The 24,456-nt window shown below is 46.4% G+C and overlaps 1 protein-coding gene across 1 annotated transcript in view; it reads right to left on the bottom strand.

Moving 5' to 3' along the window:
• Positions 1 to 761: 761 nt before the first annotated feature.
• CNNM2 (cyclin and CBS domain divalent metal cation transport mediator 2) overlaps positions 762 to 24,456 on the bottom strand; it is a 128,711-nt gene continuing 105,016 nt past the window's right edge. The window contains exons 3-8 of the mRNA XM_049810636.1: positions 23,603 to 23,740; positions 21,305 to 21,474; positions 17,844 to 17,937; positions 15,307 to 15,372; positions 11,284 to 11,468; positions 762 to 9,083 (exon numbers count right to left, since the gene is read on the bottom strand). Of these exons, the coding sequence (XP_049666593.1) occupies positions 8,874 to 9,083; positions 11,284 to 11,468; positions 15,307 to 15,372; positions 17,844 to 17,937; positions 21,305 to 21,474; positions 23,603 to 23,740 (863 nt within the window). The 3' untranslated portion in view covers positions 762 to 8,873. The remainder of the gene's footprint in view (positions 9,084 to 11,283; positions 11,469 to 15,306; positions 15,373 to 17,843; positions 17,938 to 21,304; positions 21,475 to 23,602; positions 23,741 to 24,456) is intronic.

Genomic DNA, 24,456 nt, shown 5'->3' with positions numbered 1-24,456 from the left:
AAGTCTGCCTTCACATTAGTTCTACTTACATCCTGCTTGCAGCAGCCCACCATCCTCCGCCCGCTGCCAGGGACAGGCACATGCAGGGCAGCAGAAGTCCTCACGGGACCTGCCGCTCCCCCCCATCCTGCCGATACGACGCTGGGGAGCAAGGTCCGGGGGGACGGGGCCACCCTGCAGCACAGGAACAGGGGCAGAGGCTGCACTAGGTGCAGCGAACCCCACCGCGAGGCTTGAGCAGATGCTGCCCAACTCGCTACCCCAGGGCGCAGCTCAAGAGCTGAGCAAGGAAGAAAGCCCAGTGCAGGGAGAGCAGCCGGGTGAAACGGCCGCGAGGAGGACGGGGTTGAGGAATGGCAGAAACACGAAATGGGCACGGGGTGCGGCTGTATCTGGCACGCAGGCAAGGGTTGGCCATTCCCCTGCCAGTGCGGAGCTGGAAGCAACACTGGGCAGGGGACTAAGCACAGGCTCGCTCTCCTGCGCAGAAATACGTCTCTGCTGCTGCAGGCTCCGCGCTACTCTGCTGCCAAAGCCCCGACGCCAGGGCGGCACCTAAAGCAGGGGGACAGACAGACTCACTCCACCAGCGACTCCCGTCCAATGGAGCTGCTGTCACCACCAGCCACGTCCCGCGCTGGCGAGCCCCGGCCACGCATCGCCTTCCAGGAACGTGCCACGGATGGACCGACAGACGGCATCTATGCTTCCGGACAAACAAACATGATATATGGAGGACAGGTTGTAAATAAGGGGTTTTTATTAGTGGAAGAAAAAGGCCCTCACCCTTGAGGGAACTTCAGAAAGTCAGCTGCTTGCCGTTGCCACCAGCTTCCCAGCTCCTGCTCAGCAAAACCACAGGCACAGACCTCCCCGGCTCGAGGACTTACGGGCCCAGACCCACCACAGCGAAGAGCAAGACCTGGCTCTAAGGGGAACAGGATCCAGCCTCTCCATGGCTCTTGACAGCTGCAGTAGAGATTAAAGACTGCTCATGTGCCAGTAGCAGAGATCTGGGTCCGGGATCACCAACATCAGCCCCACCACCCACATGTCAAAATCCATCCCTTGGAAATGAAGGGGGAGCATGGAGGAGGGAAAAATGCATAAACTGGAATGTTCAACAGAAAAAAAATCATCATTTATCTAAAAAGAATAGAAATAAACAAAATGCTCTTAAACAAAATCACAAAATATACAAATAAATCTGGTACAAAATAAATAGGAAAGATTGGAAATCTACAACAAAATTGGAATAATTATAAAATTCATTTGTATGACAATCAGTATATGAAACGTAATACACTTCATTCAGGATTTCAGTTGTGCTTATTCAGGTTTATATACACACATGGAAATACTGTAGTCAGAACACTACAACTCTGGAAACCTGAAGTCATGTACAATATGATACAATTCGCAAAGACCATGTATGATGGCAAATAAGACACAGGGAGGAGCCGGCTGGAGTGGCTGAGCGGGTTCAGATAGCCATGAAAACACACCGCGGAGGGAGAGCCGCCATGCTTCTGAGCAGGGGGGATCCAGGCCGGGCCAGCAGCGGCCGGGAGGAGGCTCAGGGCAGCCAGGAAGGACCCGACTGCAGGAGAAAGGTTTGGTGTGAGACCTCCGGCTGCTGAGCACCGCTCACGGCTTCCAGGAACCCTCCTCAAGTATTTGGCTTTTCAGATTCAATGAGTTTGGCATCCGGGCACCTGCCCTGTGATTCAGGTGTCGAGGTTGGCTCTGCAGCTACGTGTGTTGGAGAAAGCACACGCCAAGAGCTCTGAGGTGCCTCAGCAGGGCCTCACCTGAACCGCTTGTAAGCCACCCTTGTGCTCGTGAGAACATGGATCAAACGGGACCGGAGCACTGGTGCTGGGGTCCTGGTGGATTTCCACTCTCCAAATTTCACGTGGTCTGTGAGGAAGGCAGAGTCCCTTGAGCAGCACCTCCCACCCTTGGTGTGAGAAATGAAGACAGGACGGCCACAGCATTGCCCGCTCCTGACTGCTGCGCCTCCTTCTCTTGCCTTCCTGAACACTCAACCAAACCGCAGCGAGAAGAGCAGAGGAACAGCCACGGCCGATGCGAGAGCAGCAGCCGCAGAAAGCCACATTGCTGAATTCAAGCCAGCACGATGCAGAAGGACAGAGCGCGTACCCTGGGTAAAAACCCGCCGGCCAAACCAGCCCAGCCCAGCCCAGCCTGCCGGGACCTGAGACTTTAAAGCAGGGATGATGCTAGAGCTGATCTAGGCCCAGCCAGTCTGTCACTTCTGAGAACAGAGGAGCTCACCAGGAGTCCCTTCCACCCTCCCGCATTGACCTTCGGGCGAATCCAGAAGGCATGCATTCAGTATTGGCACTTCCACCTAAAGGCCTACAATCCAGGCTACTCATCTGACACTTACAAGTTTCTCACTTCAATTTGGAAGGATTTGGTACAAAAGAGATGCCCAGAGGATAAAAACACACCTCCTTTTATAAAGCTTTGTGGTCTCCAAACAGCTGAAATAGGATGCTAGACTGCCCTGCCAAGCACTAAATACTGGGACAAGCCCTTCCTCCCCAACAAACCCTGCTATCAACTGACTGCCGCACTGCTTCCAGAAGACAACAGAAACACCAAATCCACCTTTGGAGCATCGGAGCCACCTGCAGCCTTTGCACGTTTCAGGCACTTGTTTGGCTCACAACAGCTGGCAAACCTTGAGCCCAGCAATATGACAGGCAGCTTCTGTCAAGAACGGCCAAACCTCTCCTACTGGGGGGAGGATTAAACATCAAGCACTTCATTAGCCAGAAATCTGCGCTGGAGGGGTGAGAACAGCCAGGGCACTGTCCTCTGCAGGATCCCAGTGATCGGCCCTGCTCAGAGGAAAACAGGGCCCAAAGGAGAAACCTCAGGAGAGAGCAGAAAGATGTTTTTCAGCTGGAGACAGAAGACCAGCAGCTTTGAGTACCGTATTTCCAAGGGGCAGAGCCACTACAGAGCGTGACCTCAGGATAACAAGAACAACAAGACGTCACTTTGACGGAGTTCAGCACTACCAATCTGTGAAATGCCTTCCTCCAGCACCTGTACAGTGCCACAGGCTGGAGGCAGCTTTCCGGCACCCCCTTCCCATCCCTGCAGCTCAGGGAAGGGCCCTGGTTTAACCTGGCATCCCAGGCTTTCTCCTAGGGAATGCTCTGGCCTCCCCAGGCTCAGCATCCAGCTTTTAAACAGAAACACAAATACGCACAATCAGAGCCAAAAGCTCAACTGTACCACCTTGGACCTGCAGCAACAGCATCCCCTTGCCTGGACACGGCCTCAAGGATGCAGCCATGAAACTAACCACAAAGGAACACAACCCAGCATGAAGCCAGGCTCCAGGACAAGAGCAAGACACTGAGCAGGATTGTCTGGGGGACTCTGTGGGAAGCCATGGATGTCTCCAAGTCCCCTGTGTTGCTGACGCATGGGAGTGAGGCCAGTATTGCCACAGAGATCACACCGACAAGAGACCTGCAACTGATGGACCAAGTATAACAACAGAGCAGGGATGAGGGTGGCTTCCCAGCCCAGCTTGTAGTGTAGAACTTGTCCTCTCTGCTGGTCAAGGCAGGATGAAGGCTGCTCTCTCCTCTGCCATGAAAAGATGCCCAGCTTTCAGTCATGTTAGTTAAGCTCATCATTTGACTGTTGGGCCAAACCAACCCTCAGTATCCAAGGACCAAGTACTTCTTTGGGTCTATTTAGAGCCCCAGTGTAGAGCCAGGCAGCAGGGTGGGCAGCAAGCCTGGGTCTGTATCACACCGAGCCCTTCAGCACATGCTGGTTTTCTGCTTTGTGCCAACTTTGCACATGACAGTGCACAGTATGAACGCAGGAATCCCTCAATGCTGGTCAGACACCTTTGGGATGAAGCGTCAAGTTAGCATCACATGAGGAACTCTCTGCAGCATCCTTCCCCACCCCTCAGCCCCAGTTTACTACTGGTAATCCAGACACTGGATAACTTGACAACTGGTACACAGGTACTAGTTTTAAAACCACAGACATGTGTATTAGATAGCATATAAAATATGGTACATCTTTCGTGTGGGAATGATTTCTATAGATAGTGTATTTCAGCACAAGGAAGATGTATGTTCCAAGGGGTCCTGGAGAACGCGGCTGTGTTCTCCATCGCACAGGATACTTACACAGGGATGCTCGTGAGGAGACAGTGCTGCTCTTTGCCATCCACACCCCCACGCCCCTCGGCTGAGCTCTGCAGAGATCACAGGAAGCACCACTGCTGCCCCAGCAGCCCCTCGCACAAAGCAACCTCTTTGGTTTTCTTTGAGCTGATTTGAGACAGAGCCTGACACCACCAGTGCCAAAATCTCATCCTCATCTGAGCTGGGCCCTAAAGACTGAGAAGCAGCAATAGGTGATGTCAGTGGGCCATCACGGGCAACTCACCCTGGTCCCCCTGAGCTTTCTCTCGGTCCGAGGTGAGTGCAAAGGGCCACATCCTGAGACTCCTACTCTTGCCAGCTCCACCCGCACAAAAAGGCACTTAAAGCAAAGAAGAACAAAAACCAAAAAAAAAAAATAACCCTGTGGTAAGGAAAAGGGGAGTAAGTCCAGGAGAAGAGAGGAGGAACAGAACAGCGAGCACAATGTGAACGTGTGGCTGACCCCTCTTCCAAGGAGGCCCAAGAACTGCAAGCCTTGAGCAGTCAACTCCAGCTCCAGCTGCCCCGCACAGGTCTCGGCATCATCCCATCCCTGCTCAGTCTGGAGCAGGAGCACGCGTGGGGGCAAAAAGAGCATAAGAGGGAGCGACACATGACTACAGGTTCGGAGCAGAAGTGGAGAGCAGTGGAAGGACCTGCCTCGTGGAGCTCACTCTGCAGGGACAACTGGATGGGGGAAGCACCTCGTCCTGCCACGCCAGCCTCGGGGCCCCTGCTCCCCGGTCAGCCTGGACACCCTGCCAGCATCCCTCGTCCCTCTGCGGGATACCCCGTCCTGAGCTCCTCTGAGGCAGCCGCCATCAGCTGCACAGGGATTTCAGGGAGTGGACAAGCTGGGAATAAAACAACAAGTGCTTTGTAAACTCTGGAGGGTCTGAACTTGGGGTCTACAGAGAGGCCGACGTTGGTTGCTAAGCCCACCCTGAGCCCCTCTTCACTCAGAACTAGCGTGCTTCGTATGATCTCCACGTCACCAGAGTCAGTCTCATTTGGAGAAAGATTCTCATTGGAAAGCAAGAACATACCTTCACTCTTTACAAAGATTTGGCAATACACAGAATTAAAAAAAAATAAATCATAGTTACAACAGATTCAGGTTCATTTCATTTAAAGGAAATTCAACCAACAGGAGTGTAAAAGTTATAATTCACAGTTGTGCATTTAAGATATTAGTGTTGAAAACCTCACTTCAAAGAACTCTTGTGCAAAATTGTATTGACAGTAGAAACCATGGCTTGATGCCCTCCCAGCCTCCCCTGGCCAACAGGCCATCGTCCACCCCTCTGCCTGCACCCGGAGGCAGACAGATGAGGGGAACAAAGGCGGCAGTAGGAGCTGACATAGGAAGATGCAGTATCCTTTCTACGAGTCAAAGCCTTGCCGAGGTCTGAGGTCAAGTCCAACGATTCCCAAAGCCACCAGCTGGTGTCCCGCGGCGCGGTGACGACCGGCACCCCTGCCACACGTCCTTATGGCACTGACGGCACGGCATCTGGGCCCACCAGAATGCAGGCGAGCAGCCAGCGAGGCAGAGAAAGCAGACCTGCTCTGGCAGGACACTCGCTGCAAGGGCAGACTCAGACGCCATGGCATCTCCACTGCAGTTGGGAGAGCCAAGCCCCGGCGCCGGCAAACGCTGTCCAGAGGCTCAGAAGTGATCCTGAGCTGGGCACTGGGCTCCTCTGCTTGTGATGGTTCCCACCACGAGGGCTGGGAACCCCTTGCATTTGTTAAACAGTAAAACTGTAAATACCCTGAGAACAGGGAGACTGGATTTTTTCCCCTCCGGGGAGAGGACCATGCTTTGTTCTTCAAGCTAATTAGTAGTAGCAGCTCCTAACCCCTCTGGGTCAGGTACATATTTTCCATATGAAACACATCTATAATCAACTATTTTTATGGAAATTATTTCACTTTCCATTATTGGATCTGTACAAGTGATGAAAAACAGTCATGCAAAAAATCGCCTGCAAATTTTGGAACAGTGCAGCATGGGCAGAAGCAGGAGGTATTTGCTTTGGGATCACATGGCTTTGGTTGGAAAAATTGGCTTTTTTTTTTTTTGCTTTTTTTTTTTTTTTTTTTTTTTAAAGGGAAACAGACACAAACAAATCCATAACCTGCCATAAGAAGCAGAAGTCAGATCCAGCAAGCAACCTCGTCCCAGAGAGAGAGCTGCCTTGACTTGAGCCTCCCCTCCTTCGGCAGGTTTGACAAAACAGATACTGCATCTCAAGTTCACCACCGTGTCAAACACTTCCGACAAACTTTTACATTCAGCAACGCTAGATAAAAACTGGCAAGGCGAGTCCCTTGCCGAGGACAAACACTATAACATCTCAACATTTTGCTTTGCGAGAAAGGTGCAATATTGGCAGCTCTCCGGGAGCAAGCAGGGCTTAAGTCAGCCTGTGCCAATGCTGAGCCGTGTGCTCTCAGTGGCGGCGGGCTGGTGCACATCAGAGCAAGGATGGAGACTAAGGAAAAGCTTTTAGATGGGACTCAGAAAGTTCATAAAAAGCTAAATGTAAGAGTAAGGTTTTGGGGGCCCCGTTTCCTCCTCCCTGGGTGCACAAGTTAGATACTGTGCAATTTTTATGCCCCCTTGTGGAGACTTCATCCTCATGGATGGCTCCAAGGAAAAAGCGCACCTTTCCCATCGGGGAGGACAGCAAAAATTCAGGCTGCTTTCTGAAGCTGAAAGAGAGAGGAGGAGATACACACCGACCCAATCGGCTCTGACACCACCCACTCCAATTTTCTGCAGGGAGATCCTGCAGCAAAATATTGCACCTTTCCAGCCACCATTCGCAAAGACAGACCACGGGAACTTGCGGCAAGTGCCTTCCCCAGCCAGCGAGCAGGAGAGACAGGGCAGGCATGCAGGCACAGAGAGCTCTGGCAGTTGCATGTGGGGCTGGGGGCTTCTCTGAGGGTCAGATGAGATTATCTGGGTGTAAAGAAAGGAAGGGAAATGCTACATAGCCAGGGGCCATGGAAGGACCTTGAAACAGAGAGAACCGCAATGCCTGATTTATTAATCACTCAAGATACTGAGGGCAACATTCACATTTTGTTTGAGACAGCACTGGAAGGAGAGAGGATCAGGGAGGGGGGCGGACACACAACTTTTTTTTCATTTGAGGACTTAAGACCCCATCTGTGGGAGTGGGGAATGCGTGATGCACAACTGCCACTGTGTGCCTCTTGCTTGTACCCAGACTGCATTCAGGTTTTTGAGGTTTCTGCTGCCCAACACAGGGTGCCCTGCACTAGTGGCAGCTGGGTGGGAGGCTTTCTGCTCAGCTACCATGGTAATCCCTAAAATGGCTGTTAAACGGGGCAAGAGAGAAGGAAACGCACTGAATCCACTCAAAGGAAGGAATGTGGCTGGGAACAGCGTGGAAACGAACCTCTCCGAATCCCTGAAGTGCAATACACTCGCGTCCGGAAAGTTTTGTCAGTTCTTGGAGAGGAGAGGATGGTCCCGGCTCCTCAGCAGAGTCCATCCTTCCACTGGCAGAGGTTTACTGTCACCTGGAGGACGTACTTTGGGTGTAATTGTAGCAGCATCTTTTGTGTTAATACTAGAGATTGAAGGGGGGGACAGGGACTGATGTTCTCTGTTATTCAGCAAAGACTGCACATCTGCTCTGGCCAAGCTAATGGTACGCAGACCACTACAGGACATTAGTGCTTAAGAGCTTGTCATTTTGGGGTGCGCAAGTTACTTCACCACGCCATTGTGAAGAACATCAATGAAAAATCACCCAGTTACTTCACTAGGGAAAATTACACCTGGCTTACATTTCATGAGACTGCAGTTGTGCTAATTAACTCCTGCCCCCCCAGTATCATCTTCAACATACACAAAGTTTTTGGAGGTTACAAAACTGTAAGTGTAACAATGCTTTTGCCTGTTTTACAAAGAAAACTTCTGAAATTTGAGAGATCATTAAATATGAAAGTAACCACTCCTTCCCTGAAACTAACTGGAAGAATGTAATAATACTCATCCCTTGGCCCTCCAGGTGGCTGAAACCAGAGGTTCCTTGAAGCTTGCTCATTCTTAGGACACAAATAACATACAAGTACCAGTTACTAACTTCTTCAACAGGGCAACAAAAAGGACCAGAGAGGGTTGAAAAGAGGCCTCAGGACATTGGAGCCAAATTCACAAAACCATGACAGAGCCCATTTGAGGTTAGGGAGGGACAGAAACAATTTAAAACTCTGCAAAATACTTTTTAAAAACATGATCTCTCTTGAAAAAATAACTGGAGGAGCTTTAAAACTTCTCCATATGTGTTTGAGGAGGAAAAACCCAACAAGGATCAAAAATACAGATAAAAATAAACATGATTCTACTTTGCAAGAAGTATTTTCATCGTTCTCAAGGGTGGCTCACCATTCCCAAAGTATGCTTGGGGCTTTAGTCTCTCTTGCTCTTTGCTCCTTTCTTCCTGTTTCTTCCTCTTCTGCTCCCAGAACGGAAGCAAAAGTCTTTGGTCTCAGAACACTGGATGCAGCACAGTGTTGCAAGCACATATTAACGGTGTTCACACTCGGGGAGGAGGCAGGAAGGAGCAAGGGCTGGTCCTGCTGAGGAGATGGGATGGGTGGGTTGTGGGGAGTCAGCTCCTAGATGGCTCCTTCACTGTGCATACTGTGGTTGGGCTTGTTGTGAGTCACACAGTTCTGTTCGTTCAGCAGGTTTGCTGTCTCGTCCGGCAAACCGTCATGCAGCTCCGTAAGAGTCAGTTCGATTTTAGTGTTTTCACTGTCCGAAGACTGAGGTGTTTTGTCCATCCGGGATGCCATCAGGGCATTTTGGTACTGCTGTCTTGAGATCTGCTCCAAGAACAGAAGGAAGGAACAAAAACAGCCAGTCACACTTGCATCTCCCATGGGACACACTGAGAAAATAAAGTGCCCTCCCTTTCCAGATGATCACACTTCAACCCCTGTTTACCTGTTTCTATAAAACATCCCTGCGCTTTGCAAGTCTAGAGCATCTCAACTCAACACCACAGCATGGCGACATTTCCAGACAGGGTGGAAGCACAGAGCTGTGCGATCACCATGCTGTTCAAAGGCAGGGATTTATCCCTATGCAGAGATTTTGAAATCGGATCTCCACTTCCTTCTAACCATGCACATTTTGAAGGCCAGAACCAGAGTTCAGTGAAGTCTTTCTCCCAACTTCAGTGAGCTCCTGGTGAGGCTCTAAGAGTCCCTATAGAGCCAGAGGGTAAAAGCATTACTGCTCTTGTCTAGGCCAGCAAATGCAGCAGGAGCTACAGCCTTATTCTGATACATAAGGACGTTCGATTCTAGAAAAGACTGGGATCTCCATAGAGATGAGTCCAAATTAGCAACCCATGAAGTCTTCCACTGGCCTTTGCAAGAGCTGGCTGCACTCAGCAGAACAGTCATGATGGGAGCTGGCCTAGAGCACAGAGTATCACTGCCCACAATGCCCCAGAGGCAATGAAGCCTATAGCCCCATATATCTGCATATGGTGGTAGAGAGGAGAATTCTTCCTGGAGCCACAAGCAACCAGCCCCATGAACTCCTCTGGGTCACCTTCTCAGCCAGGACAGGCAGCAGGATGCACATGCACTGGCAGCCCCGTGTGCTACAACAGCAGTGGGTTATCTCAGCAGGCAGGAAGGTGGAAGAGGTAAAACAAGACTTTTAGAAAACCCTAAGTCTCAGTAGCAACCCAAGAGAGGGACTGGAAATGGAGAGAGTCAGATGGACAAGGCCACAACTCCAAAAGCAAAATCCAAACATGCACGAGCAGGTCACAACCCTGGTTTACAAGGTATTAATTGAACAAATGCCCACGTGGCACAGTGAAAACACTAATGTTGAGTTCTCTGTCCTATGTGTAAAGCAGAGTGATGCAAAAAGGGGTGTGCAAGTCTTATTGCAGAGACACCAGACAGTTTAGCATTCATTAGCCTCAGTATGAACACAGTGAGAGTTGGAAGGACTCCACATAAATCAGCATAAGATGAGCAGCTGCTCTTTACAGCAGATTAGCCATCCAAATCTGTAGTGAGAATCACTTGCCCAGTGATAAACATTTACTGATCTAAACCTTGAAGACTTGAACCATCAGAAAGTACACTTGCATCTGTCAAGTTTTGAATGCAAGACTGTACTCCCCTTTTAAAATTTGGCTAAGGAATAATTGATTTAAAACATTCCAGTATTTCTACTCTATTCCACATTCTAAATATTGAATTAACTTTGACAGAAGTTGAGTTCACAAATTGTTTGAGTTGTATACAAAGAAACTGTGAACGTGCACTTAATTTAAGAAAAGCATGAGGGTCAACTTCTGGCCATGGGACGTCAGCTTCTCCGGACTCCCAGCTGGGCTGAAATTGCTGCCAGCATTAGCTGTTCCTCAGCTCAGCTAGATCTCCTATCCCACAGGACTCGCACACATTTCAGCGTGGGATGCACCATGCTGGGGGACAGAGCTGTATTCATGCAGCAACTCACTGGTAGTATGAGACATGAGCCTAACATGTGAAGTTAAGATAAAGAGAAATGTCCAAGACTTCTCCAAGCAGAAGAAGGATGACAAGTCGGAAAGTAAGACCAAGAACCCCAAACTGAAACCAAAATCAAAAGTGAATAAAAACGGCAACGAACAGAAAATATCTCATCCTTTAGTAAAGGACACTGTCGGATAATGAAGGGTCTCCATTTCAGATGGCTCCAAAGGCTTCACAAGGATTTGTCTTTCATGACTAAAAGCAGAGAGAGGTTATTTTCTATAATCTTTCCTCAAGAGACCTGAAATCCAGAAACTTATGTGACCAATCTACTTACAAGCCTAAATGAGAGGAACAGTGAAGACAAATCAATGGATGGCAGATATTGGGAAAAAGTAATTTAAAGTGATTTTTAAATGGCTGCTTTCATAATCCTATTTACTCACAGAGCAATCTAGAGGGACCTCCCTTCCCCAGGCTCTCCATCCTACCAGCCAAGCCCAGCTTTCCAGCAGGGCCTTTCCAGCTTTTTTCCTACCTTGACAAACTGAATGTCTGTGAGTGCTTTCACTGAGTAGTCCGGAACATACACTTGGAGGAAAGATGCATTCAGCTGGTTGTTGCTGCTTCCTAACGTTGGTGTCACTGCATCAATGCGATCACTTCGGCTTAAAGAGTCTGAGTGATTCAAGCCGCAGGGCCGAGGTGGAGACTTGTTTTCGGCTGAGAAACAGGCAAGAGTGAGAGATTTCTTAAATCAAGTAGAAAACATTTAAAGTCACCAGTTTCAAAGGGACATAATAAATCATGATGTAGCACAAAAGAACTGCAAATACTTAATCCACTCATAACTAGACATACAGCTAAACAACCAAATTACCCTGAAAAAGAGTACATTTTGAGTCCAGAGCTGGTAGCTGACATCACTGAGTATGCCTTAAACAAACCTGGTTTTGTTTGTGTTGCAATGGACATGCCCTGTGCACAGTTGGTCACAGTACTTCAGCTGATGAGTGGTAGCCACCACTCAGTACCTTCCGAAGGCTCCCTTACAGGAGCTCTTGATAGTCAGACCATGCTTAACAAATTTCTTTTTTTTTTTTTTTTTTTTTTTTTTCTTAATGATTTATAATTGTAACTCCATATCAGACCTTTCATCCACAGTCAGTCCCAGCTAACCATTTCCCCCTTTTATTCCACCTGGTACCTACATATGCCTTGTTCCCTGAGTTAGAGCAGACATCTTCAAAGTCCTAAGAGGGATAGAGTCCTCAGTGGACCAGAGTGCAGTCTATGTGATGATGACTTCAACATTTCCTTTAGTACCTCCCAGTGCTTGAGGGGGCAAAAACTCAATGAAGGAGAGCAAGCTCCATGTCATACATGCCAGCCAGCAAAACAGGAAAAACAGTCCATGCTACAGACAAAAAGCTGTGTCCAGGAAAGGACTATACTAGAGACATCATTTTCCATCACTGGCATTTAAGCACTGCAAGGTTTCATTTGAAAACCTCGTAGCTGTCACCTGCAAATGTGACTGTCCACAGTTTATCTCAAGTAAACGTGCTTTCAGGAAGCCACGGGCATTTTGCATCCCTAGCTTCCACCCACATAGTGATCCAGAAGACAGGAGGGCAGAAATGCAACCTAAGAGACATCCCAAGCCCTCCTGCAGACAGGCTTCTCCCAGGGTGCACACACAGTACATACTGATCAAAGGACTGTCTTTGGGACTGGTGTATTTTTGGATCTTAGTGCAGTTAAAATTCTTTCAGCCAGCCCAAACTGAAACTTGATGTAAACTTTGTTACTCACCACGTGACCCCCATTCCCAGCTGAAAGATCATTTTCATATAATCTTAAGATACAAAGCCTCTTTGAGCAAATCAGGAACAGTATCCTTGCAAGCTTTTCAAATTCTTTTTTGAAGACTTTTCTGTATATAAACTTATTTCTAAAAAAAAAAAAAAAGCTCCCTAAAATTCAACACTACCTCTGCCACTTAATCACTATAAATATAATCTCTCCTTGCTCAAATGACACAGCCTGTTGTTCTACAGCTCTGCATCCAGCCTTTCCTAAACCTAACACTTTAGGTGCTTCTAGATAAACAGCAGAACTGCCCTGGTTTTTATTTCCCACTTAAAATCCCTCTGATATTGTTTTTCCTCCAATTTTAGAAAAGAGAACAGAAAAACACAGGTTCTGACAACTTGGCGATTTTTCTGCCATTTCTGCAACTATGGAATTAGCGCAGGTCCCTATGGCAACACCAAATACAGGCTTACGAAGAAGCACTCAGAGCCCTGCAACATTTTCCTCCATATCAACTTGCCATCTTGAAAGCCACACCAGGCTGCAATAACTGCTTCCAGGAGCCAAACTGCTATCTGTGCACAGGGCTTGATGCTGTAATTCCCACTGGAGAACAAGGAACTGTGAAGACTGAGTGAATTTGTCCTCTTTCCCACCTGCATACATAAAATATGCCTGTGTGTGACAAGAACAGCATCACTGCTGCTCGGGATAAAGGCTTCCATCTGGAACAGCTTTACACTGGTGTGACTTGTATCTGCCCTTTCTTTTCACCAGGGGTCTTATAGTACATTACTAATAGAAACCAAAGAAGGACAGAGAGCAACACAACAAAGCATATATTATAAAACAAACAAACAAAAAAAAGGGACAGGTGAAATGAAAGGACAGAACAAAAAAGTATGATTACTAAACATCTGAGGGAAAGGACATCACTTCTGGACCACACACAAGTCAGGGAGGGAGAAGAGAAGTTAATGAGGAAGGAAGGATACAGAAAGGGCACCCGACAGAAGAATACCAGGCAGGTCCATGTTTGCAGAACAGCGCCCTGCCAGCCCTCTAGCAGGCCAGCCCAGATCTGGACAGATCTTTTCTACCCAGGTTTTCCCATACTCCTCACCTTCCTATACAGGGGATAAAGAGCACAAACCACAAGACAAACATCAGTACAACTGTATTATGAATTTGGGGTTAAACAACAGGATTCTCTTCAGAAGAACCCAGCAGAAGGTCCAAGTTTCATCAAAACTGGTACCACACTGTCATAGTGACCAGCCTTACCGTATCGGTTCCTTTCAAAGGAGATTCTTCCCGTTATTATTTTCCATTATTGATTTTTTTTCTTTGTAGTTGGGAAAAAAAAAGCTAAGAAAATGTGCTTGGCTTTTATATTGGAAACAACTTGCATGTGCAATGTGTACACTTATTTGTAGCAAGGAAAAGGAAAAAAAAAAAAAAAAAAAAGAAAAGACGACCTGGCAAAACAAAAGAACTGAGCTAAAAAAGACAATCAAAGCCACTGAGCTTAAAAGAAAGCCATCAGGTACTTTAATTAAAGAAAGATTAAATTTCTCCACCTTCTTTGAAGTTTAGCAGCAGGAAACTTTAACAGGGAAGGAAAAAAAATCCCCTGCAGGGCAACAACCTGTAGTTTGTTTGGAATGTGCATGAGACTAATTTAAGGACCAATGGTGACATACATTCTCAAAAGTGAAAAAAGAAGAGGGAGAAAATACAGAAAGCAGATGGTGAAAGTTTATGAAACACATGATATGTATTAATGTTTAGGAGATGTTTCACTTAAATATGCATATCATTATCTTGTTTGCTTTTAGGTCCACAGAAAGACATTTCATCGGAAAAAGAAAACTTCAAAAGGAAGAAATATGTTCGCTGTGGCCCAAACTATTTTAGGATTCTGTTCTTCCTACAGACTTTCTTGATGGGTTTCCATTTTTATCAACTACTCTGTGCATGCGGTGTCTGCAAAGCTCAGTTCTTGAACCTTCCCAATTTCCAACCACTCAACCATATCTCAGAGCTCTTTTTGGCCCAATTTATTCCCTCCTTGGTCTCTGCTGTCCAAAGGGATTTCTGTGTCAGTCAACCAGTTATTCATCAAGGAAAGGTCTTAAGCAAAATGGGAACCAGAAAACCCCACAGGAGGTCCCACAACCTTATTGCACATTCCATTGAAAATCTGACCACTCAGTACATCACCGTGCCGGTCCACAGCATTAACCTCACTGAAAGAAAGCTCAAAGCTTTTGAGGAATTGAAATGGCCAGACTGTATACAAACCATAGAATTTACCCATATGAGAATATAAGAATTCTTTCATTAAAGATGTTTTCCTTTTATGGCAGTTTAGCAGCAGACACTCTCCTCTGCCAAATGCATTTTCTTCAGAAATTTTTAAGCCTCAGCTTGGGGGAGAATACCTTCTTTTAAAAAAATCTCCCCTCCTAATGTTCCACCAGCATAGACATGAGAAACAAGAACAAGCACACATTACCAAATACATTTTCTTCAACACGTTTTTAGTTCTTCCCATTTTCATGACCCTGTCATGTTGTTACCAGTTATCATAAACGAAAGTTCAGGATACCTACCTGTGAGGCATAACTCTGTGCTGGACTTCTCCCTAACGAGCAAAGGGGTCAGATAAATACAGACTGCAGCTGACTTTTTATGGCATCAGGGCAGTCACAAGAATGGTGAAAATAGAAGCATGCGGATTTACCTGGAGAACCTGCTGCTAACAACTCTGTTCTGCTGACAACAAAGGTACGAGACAGGGACAAGGGAACTAGAAGAGGGAGAGAAAAAGGATGAGATCACGACCAGAAAGGCGGCAGCTATCCACACTCGACAGGGGAAGGAGCCAGTTCACACACTGAAGAACTAAAACCAAAAGTGCAAATCAACTGTGAAAAAGTAAAAAAGTTAAAACAAAAGCAAAACCAAAAAAGACAATTAAACAATTTTAGGAATAAACCAAAAAACAAGCCTATGGAATTACAGTGAAGTGAACAATTTTCACTTGCCAATTTGAATGGTTATCCAGCACAGAACAGTCCATCAAGGTACACTCAGTTTTAAAATAGTTCAAAAGGAGCGGTGGTGCCCACTCCAGCCTGGAAGGCAAAGAGTTAAAACAAGCCAGAAAGCTTTCACAGGTGCTGTTTCTCATGGGAGTCAGACAAAAAGAGAAATGAAACCAAAAGATACTTCATAGTTCTTCAAGTTTTCAGTAAAATGTCAAGCGAGGTTGTGATTCTCCAAGATCATCCCTGTCAGGATGTGTACCGTACTGCTCATCATCACTGCAAATCCCTCCCCAGCTGTAGTTAAAGAAAAAAAGCTTCACTCTCTTATTGTGGGGGGTTTTTTTGTTTGTTTGGGGTTTTTGGTTTGTTTCTGGAGGGTGGGTTGTTTTTTTGTGTTTTTTTAATGCTTAACTCTCCTGTTACTGACTTCACATTCCAGGGACAGAGAGCAGGCACATGAAGTCTAATTAGGGCACACAGAAAAGTAGGAGTTTTCTCTTGTTCTGCAATGACTTATACTTTCACTGAGCTTTCCTGTCTACACAGAGCAACAGGAATTTATTTTTATGAGCTCAACCTAACAAAATCTCAAGATGCTGCAAGACATCACAAAACAAATTCTCTAAAACCTGGAGAGAAAGCCAGCAAAATGAGGGGTTTGCTACTGCCAACCAGTCGAAGGTAAACAAATCCAAGGTTGGCCAAGATTAATTTAAAATAGTGTACGTCCTTAACTTTGACATGACAAAATCCAAGATGGATTTTGGGACACATGAAGAGGAGATCATTTGACCTCACAGGACTTGGGGCAACTGGCATGGTTGTGGGGAGGGTTAGCAACACCAGAAAACAAAACAAAACAACCCAAAAAAACCACATGAAAACGTTCAAACTGAACAATGCTGGCAAAACAGAAATGCCACAAGTGATTTCCAAGCTTAGGTCTGGTAGGAGGAGTGATCATGACTAACCCAGCTCTGTACCTGGCCCATATTGCAAAAGCGAAGCTACAAAGCTGAGGTATGATGCAGTTGTACACACGTGTGCGCCATGATTCCTCATGAACACTGCTGCTATTGCTCAGATAACATCCACTCAGTGCTCTGCGCACTTTCAAATCTGTCAAGCCTCAAACGGTATAAGCTAGACTGATCAAAGTGCACATAATTAAGGAAGAATTAATCTTGCCTGTAAAAGTGAGCTCACACGTCCAAGATAACTGCTGTTGTCTGTAGACATATAATTTACAAAATCATTTTCATTCCAACACCATTCGCTGATGTACATACACATAGGTACACACATGTAAAGGGAGTGCTCATTTGTGTACAATTAAAACAAGCTGCCTCTCAGGTGGAACATAAACCCTGCTGCGACAGGAGGACCTGATTTCAGCGTGAGAAATGTCTCTCCCTGAAGCTGAGCAAGCGGCTTTGGGTCAGCAGACGGCCAACACCAGCACCAGCACCCCAACTCTCCCCAACGGGGCTGTGGATTCCCAGTTGAGGTCCAGATCTTAGTGGTGACACTGCTGGCACCAAAATACATCACCAAATGCTGAAATATGGCACCGAAGCCTACTCTCGTTGGATCATAAAACAATCCCCCAACCTGCGCTTGTGAGGTGGTGGCTTGTGCAGCTACCGCTTGTGTGCCAGGAATTGGCTCCCACCTCGCCCTCTGACACCAGCTCTCCCCACTCGCCGATTTCTTGGTTCCATTTCCACACAAGCTGACAGGAGCAATCGCTCTTCTTGCACTGCTGCCCTCCTTTTCCTCAAGACGGCTTTAGAAACAAGACTGGTAAAGGGAACCGTACCCGAGCTCAGCGGGCACTTGTACTTTGCACCACTAGATGTCCCTCCACCACTAATTATTTATTCCCGTTAATTCAATCCCTGTTACCCTACCCCGAGCAAAACTACAAAGCTGTCCTCCAGTACCAAACACATCACTCGCGAAGGCCAACACTCGCATGCTCTGGGAGCTGGCAAACCGCTGCCAGCCGCCGGGTTTCGGAGTCAGTGCCAGCGTCGCCACCGGCCTGGCCCCCTCTCAGGGACACTGTGCCAGGCAGCCAGTTTCGCTTGCAAGGACGTACGGTTTACATCAGCCCCAGGGACGAGGACGCAGCGAGGGGATGCCCTGCGCAGCCTCCTCCTGCCGCACTCGCAGGATGAGCAAGCTTGCGCAGGAGCGCGTTCCAGAAGTGGAACGTAAGAGGACGTACCTGGCGATGCTGTGAGGGCCATCACCCCATAGTAGGAAAAAGCACCAGCTTCAAACTTCATCCCCTCTTTCCCAGCCTCCACTTCCACTTTCCCCTGTAAATGAAAAGGAGAGAGAGCTGCAATTAAAAGGGACCGTAGGTCTTGAGGCACAAGAAAGCTAGTTTTGCCTGACATACCTAAGCAGTGTCTTGGTCCCTGCAGTTTGTAATGGCGCCTGAGCAGGGGCAGATCCTGGAGGGCAACGTGCTCTTGTACCCTGAGCTATCCTGGTCTTTGGTGACCTATGGCCAGCCTAAGTCCCTGCAGAGGAGTGGGATCACCACAGCTCTTTGGGTGGTACTACTGCCCTGCTCCAAGTGTTGCCAGGCCATTTTCCCTCAATGCAGGGTGAAAAAATACTCCCCTGGTTTCACAATAAGCTTATATGTAGCACAGTCATCTGGTGTCTTGAGACACCTAGTCATTTTGGGCCACAGCTCACACTCACACAAAGAGTCCCCTCTAACACAAACATAGGAAAGGGAGATGGGAGACAACACACAAGGAGGCTGTCTGCCTTCACCAATGAGATTCCCACAGAAACAAAGCCCTTATTCCTGTAGTAGTCGTCTTGGGGCTACTTTGGTTTTCTTGGTTTCTAGCAGGTTTACATATTCCAGCATCCTTAACTTAAGATCCTGCTCTTTCATGAGGGTCTTGCCTAGAAGGAGTTCTTCCCAAGCTGTGCAAAACCACACTACCACGCAAGCGCACCCATTTCTGGTGTGGGCTGAACCAAACGTTTAACGTCATGTCCTATGAAGGACTCTAGAACACAACCCATCATATCAAACATAGCTGTAAACATCCCAGTTACTTTGGTATACAAGTAGCCAAAAATAGCTGGCTTCTTAATGGGGCCTGGTTTTCACATCCATCCATCCTTACTGGTACTGCACTGCGAGTTACAGCATACCACTGCAGAAAGAAGAAATCTCATGCAGCTTTCAGGCTCAACTACACAAAGGTTGGGATTTCAGGCAAACAACATAATTACCTGCAATGCTTTCCCTCTGGCTAGGCTGGAAAGGGCAGACAAACCGCCCGTCCCATGTGTACTAAGCAGACTGAACATCAACTGGACACAACTGAGTCAAAATTAGTCCAAAAGGTAGATTTTATTTCTATGTGTTTATTTCATTAAGCACCACTTAAAATAAATAATCCTGCCTTTAACTATACAGTACTGTACTGGGGCAGAAAAACATGAAAATGAGCTCCACCTGCATGAGTCCTGATACCAAGTCAGTTTGTTTAACTGTCCCAGATGAGAAAAACCACAAAACCTACCTAGCAGGAAGAGAGTGCCTAGCTCACAAATCCACTTTCCTGCTATCACAAGCAACAACTTCATATAATCCCTTTTAAAACCAATTTCACTCAACAACACAAATAAGTAGCTTATTTGTTCATTATAAGCCTCCAAAAGGTAAGATTTCATCACCCAGGCAAAGACTGGTTATAAACAGAGCTCTCAACCTACTTACTGCTGGTAGTTATTCACCAGCCAAGATCAGGTCTCCAAAATACGTACGCAACTGGGCTTTGATCTTCACATACGGTCAGTCTGGAGTTAGTAGCTAAATACAAACTAGTAATTAGTAGTAGAGTTGAGTTTCAGTTCCAAGAATCAGCACATGCAGCACCTCCAAGCTTCCCCGTGGTGGACGTATGAAGACCAGGCATGCTTGGCATAGCCCCAGCGGCTGAAAAGCTGTTAAGAATTCCCCATGCATGCTATTAGATGTGTTTTGCCCTGTTTATATGCATGCATATGTGGTTCCTGGTTTTCCACTGTTTAATGTTCTAACAGGAATTCTGAAAAAAACAGTGACAAAAATCTCAAACTGCTACAGAAGAACTTCCCATTAGCTAAGAGAAAAACTGTTGCAAACAGGTGACATTCCAGCTAAAACAGTAACTCTACAGAGATTAAATTGGTAAATTTAATGCACAGAATATACATTTAATTGTGTTCTGGCATGTGTTTACTGTGAAGGTATTCTTGGTCTCTCAACACACGAGAATAAGTCCAAGTCCATTTAAGTAACAAAAGCAGAGTATTTATACCCTCTTGATCCTTGTAGAACCAACCTTGTTACCATTTTTACGGTATGTACCTACTGCAAGACTCACATTTCCAAATGCATTATAGAGCTAGCACATTGTGTTTGCTAAATATTTATTGATTGCAGAATAGCTCTGAAAGAACTGATTGTTCTTTTGTATTGCCCATGTCCTCCATTTATGTCTTTGCAGCATTACCTCATTCAGAAGCATTATCTTGCCTCTGGAATATTTCAGATTGCAACAGTTCAGCACATAAAGAGCCGTTAAGAGAGCTACCAGTGGCTCCTCAAACCCTTGGAAAAACTGATCCTTTTAAAAAAAGAGAATTACATTGAATCCACAATATCATATTCCAGTGCTTTCTTAATTGTTTATCACTGACAGTGTTTAAACCTCCCTCTTTTTTCCTTTTTTTTTTTTTTTTTTTTTTTTAAGGCCATGTTAAGGAAGTTTTCAAGCCCTGTGTTACAACTTTAGCTACAATTCTTGTGTTTTTATAACCAAAACTGATTTCAGTTATGCAGAATAGAAACATAAGCACCTTTCCAGCAAAATCTCTCTTTAAGGACTGTTCCTGCTCAAACAGTGCTAGATGGAAGCTAAGTTTCTGTGTAAAGCTTTACTGAGACATTCAAGCATTCCTGTTAAGTAACAAAACATGGGAGATACCAGCACTGGAAGCAATCCTGAACAAGCAGAAAACAGTCCTTCCACACCACCTAGGGCTCCAATCTAAAACCCACCCAAATGCAGCGATTTCAGAGTATGGCAAGCACTCAGATGGCAGGGTGCCCAGGAACCGCAGGGGCTGGGGCAGGAGGTGGCAGCAGTTCAGTAGATGGCACGATGTCCCCACTGAAACCTGTGCTTCCCACACCATCACAGGTACAGGGTTCCAAATTGCACAGAAAAATGTCATTTCTCTAAACCGTCGAACTCCCCATGCCTCCTTTTGCAAAAGGAAAAAACACATTAGAGAAAGCATCCTGGCCAAACTCTTATGAAATGCCATTTTTTGCACCCCTATTTTCCAAGCAATGCCAGCTGTACACAGGGATTCCTTTGCATTGCCTATCCTAGTGATACCTAAAGCATAAGTAACTTTCAACAGATGACTGGAAGCGGGAAGTGCTGTCTTCCCTTTGCAACTGGTTTAACTGAGGCTGAAAGCAGCTGAGTGAGCTCTTCAAGATTGGCAAGGTCATAAAGGAGGCCGGAGCAGTTCCCAGGAGCTATAGCTCCATTCCCATCTTTGAAAGAAGACAAACTCCAACAACTGGAAGAGGTTATCGAGAGGGGTATGTCAGGAGATTAAGGATTTTGCACATATCTACATAATCACATGTCTGACCTGTAAAATGAGAACAAAGTAGTCGACAGGCTTGTTTCGCTGGTAGAGGTAGTGTTCTGGGGCTTTCTTGTTCTTCTCGTCATATTTCAGCTCCTGGATGACGTTGGGATGTTTTAGCAGCCTGAGAAGGATCTTCTCTGACATCTGGGATGGACCAAATGCTTCTACTTCTATAACACAAGATACAACTTGGCATTACACTTCAGCTTGGCAAGAAGTTAGCAAAACTCATTAATAAGCATTTGCCTATAAAAGACACACAGATGCAGAGAGATCCATTATGGAATTGCAGGCTTCCTGTCTTTTGAGACTGTTAGATTTGTAAGGGGGGGGGGGGGGGAACCAGGAACACCCCAATTTTCATTACTGAAGTATTTTTCAAAACAACCAAAAACCATGTCTTCATCTGAAAGGGAAAAGAAAAAGGCAGTCTTGCCCTCTTGAGAGTTCAGAGTCACAGTTGTATAGGCTCATTGAAGAGTTGTATAAATGGAAGAGCTTTACAATTGGGGCACAGAGAACCCTTGAATTTGTTTTTTCCTTCCTCGAAAGGTATTAAAGTTACTGCATTTATTGCACTCTTTCAAAAAAAAAAAAAAAAAAAAAAAGAATCACTGTTGGGGTCCTAGAAAGTTGCTCTAGATAGATGCTCGACATAAATCAAAGACACAATTGGGGCTGCCACAGTTCATATGGGAAGAGTTACTCAAAGTGAGAGACAGCGCAGGTCAGTTTAAACCATGTGGGATTAATGCCTGGCACACAGAACACATCCCCTATCCACTTGCTCTTCAGTGTTCCCAACAGGAGCTGTTTGAAGCGGAAAAGCTCATCCTCATGTGAGAGAGTTAAGCCAGGGATGCCAAGATTTACACATGCAAATTGATAAGCCTTCCTAACACCTCATTTCAGAACAGGACCGTTAATGACCCCGTGCCTTTCATCTGCTAAAGATACTATTCTCAATTTAGAACAGAGAAACCAAAACTGTAGCTTTCATCTTATTTAGCAGTGGCTTCACAGACAGACCTGGATTTAAGCTACACAATCCTTTCATCCACCAAACAAGCAGAGAGGCAGCACCGTAAGTCTATGTCTGTTGAGCAGGTGTTTAGGGAACTCCATCAAGTCTTGTACCACTACATGAACAACGCCTTGCTTGCTGTTAAATCCGCATCTTCCTGTTGAACTGCTTCCATTCACCAAGGACATGCTCATGTGCACATGAGCTGTAGGAGTCCAAGCCTTCTAAGGAATTACTGCCCCTCAGCTGAGATGTGATAACCGATCACGTACATGTTTCTTTCAAGTCACAGAGGCAAAATAAAGCATGAAGGCAGACTAGGAGCATCTAGGCAGGCAGTTACTGCATCTTAGAGGAGGGGAAGTACTAATTTCCAACTGGAGCTGGCAAACTTGAGACAAAATAACTTTATGATTTTCAACCCATGAATATATGTTGAACATAGCAGTGAAAGATGCCCATCTGAAAGGCCTGCATCTGAGAAGTCTTTATATGTCAAAGAGAGACAGCACGAGCAATAGGAAGGTATGTTTTCCACAAGCTCTCCTGTTAACAGGTCTCATCTCTGAGGTGAAGGGACCAACTTTACGATGAAAGGCATTATCAGCTGCAAGAAACCATTCAAGGCCCTGGCCCCTCTGCCAGACTGCCCACCCAAGGGCTAAAACATCAAGGTGTTCTGGGATGGAGACAACTGTCCTCTGAAACCTGAAGTCATCAACGGAGGTCACACAAGCCAGCCAGAAATCCATTTTAAAAAGTACAGTTCAACCGCCTGTGCAGTCTGCATTAAATGTGTCGGGAGAGTTTTCACTTGGAGTCAAAAAGCCTCATGGAACAGGTTTAGACCCTCCTGCAAAAAGTCCAGCATCTCTTTCTGGAGAAGGCGACAGAGTGCAATTACAGTCAGCTGGCCAGTGGTATCGAGTCCTCTTTGGTTTGTTCCCTGAGCTCTTCCTAATGGGGTGTACTTGCTAGTCGTTAATCTGACGGACTCTAGACATGCAGTGCGGCACTTGGCGTTCATCCTTACCTTTCAGACCAATTTAAAGTTACTGGTCCACCCCTGGTAAATGTCTCAGAGGGTTCATGCCGACACTGAACACAGGAGAGGAGAGAATTTAAAAAGAAAAACACAACAGTGGCATTATTTGTCACCCCACAATCCAGCCTCCCTTCCCGCCTGCACTGTCCCACCCACCTCACCAGCCTTTGCTGACAAACTGCCTCCGAGGCTCTGGCACGATTGCAAAAAAAAGATAACCCGCACTTGCCTGTTGCCAGGAACCGGTGCATTGCCAGGAGGAGCTGCGGTGATATTTTAACCTTCATCTCGCTGTCTGTCTGCTTGAAGGCAGAGAAGTCCTGCTTCCTGTCCCGATGAGCTACTTTCTTTTTCGTCTTGTTATCAGCTGGGGAAGGGAGGGTGGGAAAAGAAAGGAAGGAAGCGATTTCTGTTAGAACGGGGTCCAACATGAACCATGCTGGATGGCGTCATCCAGGATGGCCACCCAGAGCACAGGGTGCAGACAGAGCCCTCTGCAGCACATGCAAAGCCCTGCTCATCGGCACGCAGCACAAACCAGAAACAACCAGCGAGCTCTGCTGTGGGTTCATCTGGCCATGAGCCCCTGTCCTGCAGAGCCAGGCACCCACGGCCTCTGCCACTTCAATGGGGGGAAAGTCTCTACTTTCAAACATCTAATTGCAGAAATCTAATTTTTTCATATATATTCCTTAGAAAATTCCCAGCAAGTATGTAGACTAAATACACAATGACTTATCATGATGTACCATAGCTTTACTGACTCTTCAGAGCTTTGTTAAAATCCACGTGCCTTTGGTCCAAGTGACTCCCAAAGTCTAGCATATGCAGTTTCTTTCTTCCTGTCCAAACTTCAGCAAAGGCTAGTGAGGTGTACAGCCTGAAGGTGGGAATCTCTGGTGACTTTACAGGCACTGAAGCCAGAATGAAGTACAGAGCAGCTTCAGGAGTTCAGATAAGGGAATTCATCTGCTAGTGATCCCAGATTCCTGTCCTTTATTCAGCTAAATACTTCCCGCTTGATTTGTCTGTGTCTTAAAACAGGTTCTGTGGTGGGGAATCTCCATTTGTGAAAGACAACAA

The sequence above is a fragment of the Accipiter gentilis genome, chromosome 9, assembly GCF_929443795.1.
Source record: "Accipiter gentilis chromosome 9, bAccGen1.1, whole genome shotgun sequence".
NCBI classification, from domain to species: Eukaryota; Metazoa; Chordata; class Aves; order Accipitriformes; family Accipitridae; genus Astur; species Astur gentilis.
The sequence above is the reverse complement of the archived record's forward strand: the minus strand, read 5'-3'. Positions and strand labels throughout refer to the sequence as shown.